At 48.3% G+C, this 13,311-nt stretch overlaps 1 protein-coding gene across 2 annotated transcripts in view; it reads right to left on the bottom strand.

The window, feature by feature from the left end:
* Positions 1 to 3,931: 3,931 nt before the first annotated feature.
* Positions 3,932 to 13,311, bottom strand: part of DENND2A (DENN domain containing 2A) — an 86,830-nt gene continuing 77,450 nt past the window's right edge. For both annotated transcript variants that reach the window (XM_030544035.1, XM_030544044.1), the window contains exons 15-20: positions 11,546 to 11,723; positions 9,903 to 9,944; positions 8,224 to 8,341; positions 6,791 to 7,030; positions 5,520 to 5,606; positions 3,932 to 4,693 (exon numbers count right to left, since the gene is read on the bottom strand). In XM_030544035.1, the coding sequence (XP_030399895.1) occupies positions 4,662 to 4,693; positions 5,520 to 5,606; positions 6,791 to 7,030; positions 8,224 to 8,341; positions 9,903 to 9,944; positions 11,546 to 11,723 (697 nt within the window). In that variant the 3' untranslated portion in view covers positions 3,932 to 4,661. The remainder of the gene's footprint in view (positions 4,694 to 5,519; positions 5,607 to 6,790; positions 7,031 to 8,223; positions 8,342 to 9,902; positions 9,945 to 11,545; positions 11,724 to 13,311) is intronic.

Here is a 13,311-nt window from a genome sequence, read left to right as displayed (position 1 = left end):
ATGTTCTGTCCTGAGCACAATTGGCATGTTATGAGGTAGTGCCTGTGAGGGACAGGTGTCTGTTTATGTCATCCAGCCATCATGTCTTACGTCTTCTGGGGGGGAGCTTTTCCATCCTGCTTTCATTGGATCAAAGTCAAAGATTATTTTCACAGGGAAGTTAGTAGGCATTTAGAGCAGATGAACATACCACTACAGAGAGCACTTGGCAACCATTTGAGTGTGTGTGACCTATTTAGTTAGAAAATGGAATTTTTCATTCAAATTGAGTTTGTACCATTTGATGTTTTTAATCATTTGGAGGTGCATGGCTAGTTAGGCAGAATGGGTTCCGCAGCACTCCCAGTCAGATTTTGATATGAAGGAAGGACGTATACGTGACTAAAAAAGGTGTATTTCTGATTACAATCAACATTGCTTAATTTTAAGGGAAAGTCATCTTGATCAATATTTATGATGAAATTCAAATAGTTAATTATAGTAAGTGACATGCATTCTCTATCCTTTACTTTTAATAGTGAACAAGAAAAAGGACTGATAGGAATAAAATTTCATTTTTTTTCGTTTACAGTTGATGCAGCCTCATGGCAGATTAAAAAAAAAAGGTTTGGGGCACAATTTCATGACCGTGTATTGTGTATAATGTATGTGATTTTAGGGGGGCGGGGGGGGCGCAAGATGGAAGTTTCGCCTAGGGTGCAAAATATCCTTGCACCGGCCCTGTCTGGAGGGAATACTACCAGGGCCTGTTTTATGTGGGATCATATAGGTGGAAGGTGTAAAGTGCAAGGGACCAGTGAGGAGATCCCCAGGGATTCTGACAGGGAACCGGGGGACCTAATAAACCCCCAGCCCCATGAGTCATCAGTAGGGTGATCAGATGTCCCGTTTTTAAAGGGACAGTCCCATATTAACCTGCAGGTGTCATTACTTTTTCTAAAAAACGGACAAATTGTCCTGTATTTTCTGTTTCTCTTCCCCCCCACCATCCGTACCCACGGGTCCTGCTGCTGGCTGTATCCCTGCTCATCAGCTGCCCCCACACCAGCGGTGAGTGGAGGGATCCAGTGGCTGGCGATGTGGGTGGGTGTGCCAGGGCAAACTGTAGTGCGTGGGGCCGGCCATTCCCCCTGCTGGTCCATCAGTGCAGCCCCCGCTGCGTGCTGGCTCTCGGCCAGCAGGACCCCACCCCTACTCCTGTTTCCAGCCGGCACTGGCTGCGTGCTGCAAGCTGTGTTGGCTGGTGAGTGTAGGTAGGCGCCAGGCGGCAGCCGGCTAAGTGTCACTTCTGCCCACTCATCTGCCCTTTACATGTTCCCCCTCTTGTTGTCCTCTCCCTGCTTTTCGCCTTCACCCCCTCTCCCCTGCTGCACCTCCATATTCTCCCCCTCCCCCCTGGTGGCATGCATCCCGCTCCCACCACTATGCGGAGAACCAGCCCCTGGTCAGAGTACTGAGCTCAGTAACAGCCTGGCCAGCAGGCTCCTTCCTTCCCCCACTTCCTGTGGCTGGGCTGCCACCCTGGGAAAGCCCAAGACCCTCTGGTCTGGGGTGCTGGCCAGGAGGAGCTGAGCCCTGCATGTGCAAAGCCCCACACAGTGCTGGCATGGGGTAGCCTCACAGAGTTTGCACAGAGAACCTTCAATGTTGCAGCCCAGATCTCTGCCACATCCACAAAAGGAGCCACCTCATTAGCTGGGAGCAGTAATAAGTTGCTATACTCTAGTGGACTAGGAACTAAAGGGGTCCTGAAATTGGTTTTGCCAGTGACCCACATAAAGAAATACAAATTCTACCACCACAACATCCTACCTTCAAAGGCTGAGTCCTAAAACTTTTTATTTGCCTTGGACACAGTTGACTGTTCTCTCCAGGTGCGCCTGAGGTGGTGAACCTATTAGCAGTGCCCCTTCTTTGCCATCAGCCATGTCCTGCCATGCCACCACTGCCTATCAAACACTGCATAATACTTAATAATCATCCTCATTAAAAATGATAACTTTACACAGAATATGGAAGTCAGATCCCATGTAAAATGCAAGAACCATTCAGGAAGTTATCAGCTAACTACAACAGACACTGCATGTCTTGTCAGAGCAGAAGGGTTTTACCATTGGCTGAGCTGCCATATTTTGTGCCTGAGCTGATTCCCAGTCAAAATTGAAGTCTGGAAAAGAGAAACCCACTTGAACTTCTGGAAGCCTGTTTCCAAGGGTTGGATGCTGGGCAGGGCTCATCGTGGAGAGCTCTTTAGTGGGCGTTATATGAAAGTGAGAGGCACAAGAGAGTTGTAACAGAAAGAGTGCCTGAACATCAGCATGTGGGTGGGTGGATAAATGACTATTCAATTTGACCACTAGATGGCTCTGTTGACCCACATACAAAATGAGGCAGAAGGCCATAAGAACATAAGGCCAAAGGTCCTTCAAGCCCAGTATCCTGTCCTCTGAGAGTGGCCAATGGCAGGTGCCCCAAAGGGAATGAACAGACAGATTATCATCAAGTGATCCATGCCCTGTCACCCAGTCCCAGCTTCTGGCAAACAGAGACTAGGGACACCATTCCTGCCCATCCTGGCTAATAGCCATTGATAGATCTATCCTCCATGAATCTATCTAGCTCCCTTTTGAACTCTGTTATAGTATTGGCCTTCACAACACCCTCTGGCAAGAAGTTCCAGAGGTTGACAGTGTGTTGCGTGAAAAAATACTTCCTTATGTTTGTTTTAAACCTGCTACCTATGAATTTCATTCGGTGGCCTCTTGTTCTTGTATTATGAGAAGGAGTAAATAACATTTCCTTATTTACTTTCTCTATACCACTCATGATTTTATAGACCTCTATCATATCCCCCCTTAGTCACCTCTTTTCCAAGCTGAAAAGTCCCAGTCTTATTAATCTCTCTTTATACGGAAGCTGATCTATACCCCTAATCATTTTTGTTGCCCTTTTCTGACCCTTTTCCTATTCCAATATATCTTTTTTGAGATGGGGCAATCACATCTGCATGTAGTATTCAAAATGTGGGAGTACCATGGATTTATACAGAGGCAACATGATATTTTCTGTCTTATTAGCTATTCCTTTCTTGATGCTTCCCAACATTCCCAACTATTTTGGTGCCCTACGCAGTCCCCCCTGCCGAGGGGGCTATGTGGGGCCCCAGGCCTTTTCAGGGTGCGCTGTGTGGGGCTCCGCCCCAGGCCTCCAGGGAGAATGGGGCTGGTCCCAGGCCTCCACTGGGGTGTGTGTGGGGGGGGAGCTGGCCACTTTGTGACGGAAGTGCAGTGACTCCCAGGCTTGAGGTGCAGGGGGAAACTGCCCCCCAGCACTCACTGGCAGCGTTGCTGGGAGCCAGGGGAACAGCGCAGGCTGGGGCCAGGTCACTCTACCTCTACTTACCAGTGAGTGCAGGCCCGTCCGCTTCTGGAGTCTTCAGGGGAGTGGGGGTGGGCCTGGGGCAGAGCAGGGGTGGGGACTTTGGGGAAGGCGTGGAGCGGGGGTGGGGCTGGGATGAGGCAGGAAGAGGTGGGCCTGGGGCAGAGCAGAGGCGGGGGCCCTAGGGAAGAGGCAGAGCAGGGGCTGAAGCAGCATGCAGCTGCGCAGGGCACCAGGAAATTTGGTGCCCTATGCAGCTGCATATTTTGCGTATGGGTAAGGCCGGCCCTGCTTGAGTGATAACAGCTAATTTAGACCCCATCATTGTATATGTAGAGTTGGGAGTATGTTTTCCAATGTGCATTACTTTGCATTTCTCAACATTAAATTTCATCAGCCATTTTGTTGCTCAGTCACCCAGTTTTGTAAGATCCTTTTGTAGCTCTTTGCAGTCTGCCTAGAAGGCTAAAAAAATCTATAAATGAAGCAGCTGGTTAAAAAAAAATCTATAATTCTCAGCAATAATTCCCAAGTCATTTTCTTTTTATGCCACTCACTTTTAATTACATTGTGTAAGGTTCTCAACTTAGACAATACAAGGAAAGGCCTCTCCACAAGGCCTGTGACACAGCTGCCTTGCAGAGCATAGCGGTCGATTAGTTGGCTGGCATATCAAGTTCTCAGTAGGTTTAGTGGTTCCCCCTCCAACTCCTTTCCTCATTTGTAAGCACACCCTGCCCATGTCCGTCAGCATCCCTGCAGTCCTCAGAGTCCTCGTTTTTGTCAAGACCTATTTTCATATGTTTCCTCTATTTCTCCCCTTCTTCTGTCCTCCTACGTTCTCAGTCCTGGGTAATACGACCCTTTCTCCCCAGTCTCCATTATCACATCCAACAGTGCCACTCAGAAAGGAGGCAGGGCATGTGTCAATGGTTAATATTTTTCCTAACCCCAATATAAATAGAACAAAAAGTATAATAACTAAGAAATCAAATCCATTTGGAGGTCTGCAAAATGCTACTGCAGAGTTTAGAGTGCTTGGTCCAGTGCATGTTACTGTAGGAGTCCAGAGACCTCTCCAGGCTGCTCTACCACCATCAGTTCATCTCATGGGGCCACTTTCACACAAGAGCAATCCCTGGCCTTTCTGCCTCCAGAGCTCAGCATCCAGGGCTGTCACCCCCTTGGGAGCAGGCTAAGTGGGAATGGTGGGTAACAGTTCATTTTGTTTCTGCTGAATTGTAAACTCCTTCTATTCCATGGAATGATGGCGCTCGTGCCTCTTATTTCTTGTGGAGGAATTTCATTTTGCTACCTGATGGAGATGAAGTGAGGAAAACAGACGTTACATAGCAACATATACAGTGGAGAAAGTCTGAGCTCCATCTCTCACCCCCAGAGCCAACTGGAGTAAGGACTGAGGGGGAGCTGCTGCCTTGGAATCACCCCTTCCCCACCCCAGCAACGCTGGGTCTCGTTCAAGAGCAAGTTCTCCCTCCCTCCCTCCCCCCAAGGAAGGAATTGGCTCCTGCTGGAGCTAGGCACAATAGCACTGCATGTGTCAGCCGGACAGTGGCGATTTGAACGGGACACAAGATACAGCCGTCTCCCTCCTTCCCCCTTAGGCAATAGTTAAAAGTTGTGCTTTCAAAGGACTTCCAGCCCTCTTTCTCTCTGTCCCCCTAGCTACTTACATGGCCTGCCCTACAGCTGTTAATAGATTTATCTTCACACCCCTGCTGGGAGGTAATCTCCTCACCTTCGCCTCAGCAGAGAGAGGCTGAAGCACAGGGGGATTAGCTGACTTGCCCATGTGGGGATCCAGTCCATCCCAGTGCTTAGCCCACAAGACCAGCCTTCCTCCTTTGGGAGTCAGGTAATGAGCTCAGGGTCCAAACTTTACACACACACCCCACCCCTGCCTTGGCAATGCAGCTCCCAGGGTCACTGACATACATGTGCGTTAATATGTGGCCCAACCCTGACCACTGACTGAAGACCCCAGGGAAAAGCAGATTCAACCCTCGGGAGAGTGGAGCTACCTAAAATAGCATCTTTGTTGCCAAATCACTGAGCTGGTGTTAAGAGAAACATGCAGCACAACCACCGTGAAAAGACAATGGTTTGCTCTGGCATCTTACCGAGTCCTTTCAGGAATTTATTAACTCCACTCTGCTCCCCACTGGGGAGCGTTTCCAGGTACTCTTGGGCACGTACCTCAAACAGACCTGCAGCAAAAAAGATCCACAATCCTTTTGGTTCCAGATATATAACAATAATACCTATCTCTTCATTAGTAGAGCTAGAAGCACTTTACTAAGGAGATGAATATCACTATCTCCATTTTTACAGAGGAGGAAATTGCAGCTCACAGAGCAGACATTGACTTGCCCCAGGTTACCCAGCAGGCCACTGGCAGACCTGATCTCCAGAGCCACAGTCTAGTACTCTATCCACTAGGCAACACTGCTTCCTCATGCAGGCACGACTAGCCAGACTGAGCATCTTTGCTTCGTGGAGGGAATGGAGGAATCTTTTCAAGAGAATCCTCTTGATCTCTCTGACAGGGAGCGAGCTGAGATTAGAATGTAAGGCCATTTGAGGAATTAACGTTTGGGGGCCACATTTTCACCATCTAGGAAAAGCTCTTTGATCCCTCTGCTGTTTCCAGTGTCCACCGGTCATTAGATCTTTAGAGGAGCTTGCTCAACCAGCACTGACCAGCCGTTTGGATGAGACAGGCCCCTCAAATCAGTGGAACCTTAGAGGCCACGGGACAGTAGTTAAGAGCTCCTCCACACCCTTCTCTCAAATGTCTATCCCCAGAAGGAGGCATTACGACAGTAAATACATTATACATCAATACACTGGAGCTAATGCTAGTTCTGTAGCATCCCTGACAAAAACTCAACATAGAACAGAAGAGGAACCACATGTGACAGAAAGTAGTTATGCTGCTTAACGCATCGTGAGAAGGTGCTCACAGGCTAAGAGAAGCACCTCTAAACTGCTACTATTTCCCAGCATTCATTAATAAATTCATCACTTGAGAACACTTTGCAAACATGAACTAAGCCTCACAACACTCCTGTGATGTAAGTAATAGTTCCCCCAGCTTTACAGATAAGGAAACTGAGGCAGAGAGAATTTAAGTGACTTTTCCAAGACCAGAGATAGAGGCTAGGAATGGAACCTAGGAGTTATTGGTGCCTGGGTCTATACTCAGGCCACACCTCTCTCAGAGAATGATGGGATCACTGCAATCTTTCAAATACACATGGTCATCATGGTCTCACCCTAGAGTTACAATCAGTGCTGCTCCAGGGGACGAAGCTGGATGCTCATCCACCACTCCCAGGGGACTGATGACAAAGATTCCACAAGCCTAGCTGGAATAAGAAGAGCCCCTAACCTTTGACCCCCTGTTTCCGCAGCTCCCGTTCCTGAATGAATCCCCCAAACATCTGGGTTTCCATGAAGACCTCCAGGAAGCGTCGAAGGCTCTTGGAGGAGACAGACTTGCGGAAGGCCTCCCGCTGTAGGGTCCGCTCCTCTCGCTCACTAGGGGTCAGGAACAGGGAATAGTGGCCCATGATCTCCACGAAGAAACGAACAAAGGCTTCAGACACCACTTCGTTCAAGGGGCTGGACTCTGAGGAAGAGGTGGGGGAGAAGCAGAGAAAGCCATGAGGTGATGGTGGTGCTGGAGGTGGAACTGCGATGAGGCACTGGGCGGGAAGAGTCACACCCTGGTTTACTTTGAAGTTGCATTCCCGGCTTTGGTTCCATACCACTTTACCAGCCCTGCTGGCCTCTTTAGGAACTGTGCCCCTGCACAGGTCTGAGACTGAGCCTACGTCCACACTACAGCTTTAAATCGATATTAGTAAAATCGATTTTATAAAACAGGTTTTATAAAATCGATTTTATGCGTCCACACTAGGGCACATTACTTTGGTGGTGTGCGTCCATGGTCCCAGGGTACCATCGATTTCCGGAGCGGTGCACTCTGGGTAGCTCAGTAAAAGAATAGGACCAATAACTTCGATATCCGTCCACACTAACCCTAAATCGATTTAGTAATATCGATTTTAGGGTTACTCCTTTCATTTAGCTGGAGTACAGAAATCGATTTTAAGACCCCTAAAAATCGATTTTAAGTGCCTTGTAGCGTGGACGGTTACAGCGTTAAATCGATTTAACGCTGTTTAAATCAATTTAACGCTGTAGTGTGGACCTGGCCTGAGAAGCAGTTGTGGAGAAAGAACATCTCAACATGTACTTTCCACTAAAAGGCTGAGAGTGGGCTACCACTGCCCCCAGGGGCACTATGTAGGTTGCAGGCCCCTGGCAGGTGATCCAGCGTGGCACATGCACAAGGTGCAGAACCTTAGTGTGGCCCCTCCATCAACCTCCACTCCAAAGTGCTGTTTGAGTCCAGCGGCTAAGCAGGAGGCCTTATCTCACTTTGCTGATTCACCCCTGTCCAAGATGGGGGTGCTGTGGAGGGCGCAGGCTCTGCCTGGCTGGAGGGGAAGGCTTCACTCCCAGGACTGACATCAAAGCGACCTCCTTGGCTAGAAGGAGTCTGTCTGTGGATAAGGTGTGTGTGTGTAGGCAGGACAGATGGGGCTGAGGCTGAAGGAGACCCCATGGGAGTCAGTCACATAGCAAAGGTCACCAGCGCGCTGGTGAGTTTAGCAAAGCCTCAGCTAATTCTAGCCATTGAACTGCATCTTCCATTCAAACCTGGGCCAGGGGATGTAAACCGCCCCTTTTGGGGAAGTGACTGAAGGGCTGCTGGGCCCACCCAATGAAAACGAGCAAACAGGCTGCAGGCTGTACCGTGTCTGCCACTCAGAGAGCTCTCCTCCTTGTCGCTAGCCAGCTCATTCCTCTGCTCCAGGATGTGCTCTAGCGCCGCCTGCAGCTTCCGAGGCAGGATGGAGTCCTCATCCTCCATCTAGAAAACACAAGCACACACTCAGGGACCTTCTCAGGGTGGGGCTTGTGCTGGCTCCAGGACCTGCATTTCTCCTCAGCTAGCTTGCGTGGAGTCAGGGAGAGATGGGCCAAGGGCATGGACAGTTATCTGTTATGAGACCGGGACAGCAATAACAACAATACTCTGTGCTTATCTAGTGCCTTCTGTTCAGGACTGTCCATCCCTTCTACAAGCACTAAAGTGGGTGTCTGACCTCTAGCTACCACCTCACATTGGACAGATTTGTAACCTTTCGTTTCAGCTGTTTGATCTGAGATCATGTCGCTCAGCTCTGACCCCACTGCCTTGCTGGAGGTAAGGTGTTGCTCTGATAATATCAGGAGCAGGAGTCAGCCAAACAATGCCAGCAAGCAGCTAGGCAGGCGCAGCGGCTAGGTTAAGATCTACATATGGCTAAGTGATTTTCACCCCCAGCCCCATACTGTGACATGCACGGAGCAGCGGGAGAGGCACAGAGACACCACAGATGGATTGGGCAGTAACAGAGTTGGGAGTCAGAAGGGAGGAGGTTGCCACGCTCTAAGCCCACTGCAAGAGGGCTCTATAGCCAGAGCAGCTCACATACAAAAACTGTATTGAAAGATAAGAAAAAGCCGTTTTCCTCATATCACCCCTGTGAGGGAGGGCAGTGCTATTATCCCCACTTACAGATGGGGAACTGTGGCCCCGAGACTCTAAGAAACTTGCCCAAGGTCTCACAAGGAGTCTGTGGCAGAGATGGGAGTTGACCCCAGTGCTCCTGGATCAGTCCAATGTCTTAACCAGATGATTGATTTCCTGCCCTAGCCTGAATTCTGTGGGTTGTGGTTGTGATTCAAAGGAGTTGGATTCTGGTTAGAAAACAAACAAAACCACTTGATAATCAATCCCTGGCTTCCAGGTCTAGGAATATGTTCCAGGACACCCCAAAATTCATGCTCCTCTGCTCCAGGTTAAAGGGAATCAGAAGAGGCGTATTTGTCTGCAAACTGATGGCCAGATTCCCATTTATTGTCTTCCCACTATGGTCTGGTAATGCAAGGACTAGACAGAGAGGAACAGGAGAGGGACCGATGAAGACAGAAACTGAAAGATTGACTAAAACCATTCTTCACTGGCAAGTGCAGATATTACCCTACAAGGTAGTGTGGACAGTGCTTAGAGCAAAGGAGAGTGTCAAGACTCGGGTCTATTCCCATCTTTGCCTGTGACTCGCTCTGTGACTTTGGATAACACACTTCTGCAGGCCTTGTGTCTCAGTTTCCCATCTGTTAAAAGGGGCTAATGCTTCTCTACTTCGCATGGATTATGGAGGTTTTAATGTTTGTAAAGTCATCTGAGATTCTTTAAGGTGCTACCTAAGCACAAAGCACTGTGACATTACTATTAAACAACACCTGCCATCAAATCCTACCTCCCAGCCTGGGTCAAGGCAGGTGCTCCTGGCTCAGCCAGCCAAGCAGAATAAGCAAATACAGGTCAAGGCAAGGAGATGGAGGAAGTGGGAGAAAAAAGCCCCATATGGGACAGTTCTACTCACTTGTCTGAGGAACCGGTTATTAACAAGGTCAACCACAAGGACCTACCAATGAGAGAATGGGGAATTGTTATTTCCTGTTACCAGAGATTATCCCAAGCCTTCCTGGCTCTCCAGAAAACTCCTCCCCTCTCACAGAACCACAGCAGCAGCAGGAGATATAAAACACTGGTCAACAGCAGGGCTCCTGCTGTGGTTTTCTGACCACTTCGCCACAAGCCACAAAATGACAGCTTGAACTGAAAGAAGCTGGTGGCCCCAAACCCTCCTGCCTTCGCCTCTCCTCCACACATTCCAAACCCTTAGACTAGAACATAATCAGCTCTATTGTCTCAGCAAAAAGCTTTACAAAGAAGCCACAGACCCTTTTACACAGCTAATGATGAGTGAGTGACCAAAATAATATGGGGATTTATCATGAACTCCTATTTAGTATTTACTTGGTCGCATAAAACAAAGCAATGCAACTTTAAATTTTTTTTAACACATCATATGTAATCTGTGGAACTCATTGCCACAGGAATATTGGAAGTAATTGTTTAGTATGACTGCAAAGATTAGATCTGAATGAACAGTGTTGGTAGTTATAGAGCAGATGTGAAGTGGGGAGGAAAACCTTAACACCTCACTACCATCAGTGCCACTAATGGGCAGAAGGTTGTAGCCTCCCCAAAGGCTTTTCCTGCACTGGAGTCTAGGAACACTTTGGATGCATGACTGAAAAATGTTATGACCTGTCACGTTGTGTGTGTGTGTGTTTGCCCTTGCACACCACTCATCAGTCCTGTTCAGAGTTAGTCATTTATTTACAGGCCTGCTATAATTATTATTTATTTGTAATGTGGGAGCACCTAGAAGCCCTAGTCACAGACCAGATCACATTGTGCTAGGTGCTGTACAAACAGAGCTAAAACACAGTCCCTGCTCCAAAGAGCTTGTAATTTACATAAGAACATAAGAACGGCCATACTGGGTCAAACCAAGGGTCCATCTAGCCCAGTATCCTGTCTCTGCCGACAGTGCCAGGTGCCCCAGAGAGAATGAAGAGAACAGGTAATCATCAAGTGATCCATCCCCTGTTGCTCATTCCCAGCTACTGGCAAGCAGAAGCTAGGGATAAGTATAAAACAAGAAACAACAGATTGATACAGCCAGTCAGACAGATGTCTGTACTAACTACAACCGTCCCAGCCCCTGGACAATCTCTAAAAAGAACAATTCATACATGACAGACTCAACAATTGACTCTCCGCATGCACTGTCCTGCCAGCACTACAACTATAATAAAACTTGTAATAATAAACTCCACCAGCAAAATCACCACTGGATCCCTTCTCCCAACTCCCTGTGGGACAGGAAGGAAAAATGAAGGTCATTATGTCAGTTCCCCCTACCAACTGCAGCAAAGTCCCTGCTCACTAGGTAGCAGCCTGAGTATCTTGGAGCCAAAGGTTACAGGTTCTATTCATGATGCAGTTCACTGACAACTGGGATAGCTGTATTTCTGCAGCCACAGGTAATTATAATGCCACCTTGCCTTAAAACAGTGACACAATCTAAGAAGCAAACCCTTCTGGGTGAGAAGACAATGCAGCCAAGGCCTGCGGCTTTTAAAAACAACAATTTCATCTGAGTTCATGGCTCACCTCTTCCACTGGTAGCTCCTTGAGGCGAGGCAGTGAGCTGGTGAGTAGGCCAATCAGGAAAGGGGTTGGTGAGCACACAATGTCAATCATGGAAGGCGGCAACACAGGGATATAGGTGTGCTGCCAGGTGAAGGGGTAGAGGAGAGCCACCATGGCATGGCAACACTTCGACAAGATGCTAGAAGACAACACAAAGCACACAGCAGTAGAGGCAAGGCAGAGCGTGAGCACTGAGCACTTGCTGAAAATCAGGCCCCTTTCAGGTGTCTCAAGTTGGGTGCCCACAGTCACTAGTCATTTTCAAAACTCTTGTCCCCAATCTCTATTTCCTGGTCTAAAGACACATGCAATGGGTGAGGATTACTGAAAGCTATTCCTTTGTCACATAACAAGGGGCAGTGTCCCACTGCCTCCAGTAGCTGCTGTGCATAGGACACACAGAAGTGGCTAACTGTGCAACTTTGCTTCTTTAAAGAACAGAGTTACAGTATTGAAGGCACTGCTTGTTCTGATGTTTAATTCCTCCCAGCCCAATGACACTCTTTTAATTAACAACATCTTCTCTTTCTGACACTCGGCATACACCTCAGCGAAGGACAAGGCTGCGGGGGAAAAGGGTATCAATGCACATGTAATGAACTGTTCAGAGAAAACAGACTAAATACTCAGCAGAAACCAGGATAAAATACTATATTACCATACCGGTCCTGCTCAGGACAGGGCCTCAAAAGGCCAGGCTGACCCAAGAGGATGGTGGGAAGGGACTAGATTGCGAGTATGTCTACACTGCAATTGGGAGGTTGATTGTATATGGAGTAGACATACTCGAGTTGCCTTTTTCTAGCTGGATCAAAACCAGCTTCAGTAACAAGAGCAGGGTAACTGTGGCAGCCGGACAGTGGCATGGGCTAGCCTTCTGCATGCAATGCCATCCAGGACCTGGAGCACATGCGCGAGCGACCAGCCATGCCATGCTGCCGCAGCTACACTGCTATTGTTACTCCAGCTAGCTTTGATCTATCTAAATGCCTACAGTGCTGAAATCACACCTCCTGACTGCAGTACAGACATACCCTAAGGAGCTGGGATAGTTCATGCTTTTCCCATTCAAATGATACCAGTGACTCTGCTGAAAATTCCTTCACGGATGACTTCCAAGAAGGTTTGGCCAGAGAACTCCTCCAAGTGCTGGAAGGAGAGGTGGGCGGGGCGTGCGGTCAGTTTCACGGGGCTATGCAGAGCATGCTGCGGGACATTGGTTACTCATCTGTTCTGGCTTTGGAAGTGTTTGTGCATGTCAGGGGATGGGGAGGCTCGCCATAATAAGCTGTGTACATAACGTCATTTCAGTTTTACTAGCATTCAGCTCTTGAAATAATGGGGGAGGGGAGAAAGGCTAGTCTGGCCTGAAGGAATCACATGGCCAGGAAATCACTCACAGCTGGCTTGTATTAAACTCCATGGGGGGAATTTACAGTGAGAAATGTGGCTCTGGCAGCTGTTGCTGACTTGTAATGAGAGAGAGAGAGAAGGGAGTTTGGTAGATGTGGTCTTGTGCTTGCTCAGAAGGTAAGAGGCCTGACTTTTTGTTCCAAGTCTGGTAAACCTAAGTCCCTCTAGCATGACAGCAGAGTGTGTTTAGGAGAATATCATGTTTGGGCTACAGGTTTTGGCTGCTTTTCACTTAGGTTGACCAGATAGCAAGTGTGAAAAATCAGGACGGGGTGGGGGGTAATAGGATCTCATATGAAAAAAAGCCCCAAATA

This window comes from Gopherus evgoodei, chromosome 1 (assembly GCF_007399415.2).
Source record: "Gopherus evgoodei ecotype Sinaloan lineage chromosome 1, rGopEvg1_v1.p, whole genome shotgun sequence".
Lineage (NCBI taxonomy): Eukaryota > Metazoa > Chordata > Testudines > Testudinidae > Gopherus > Gopherus evgoodei.
The sequence above is the reverse complement of the archived record's forward strand: the minus strand, read 5'-3'. Positions and strand labels throughout refer to the sequence as shown.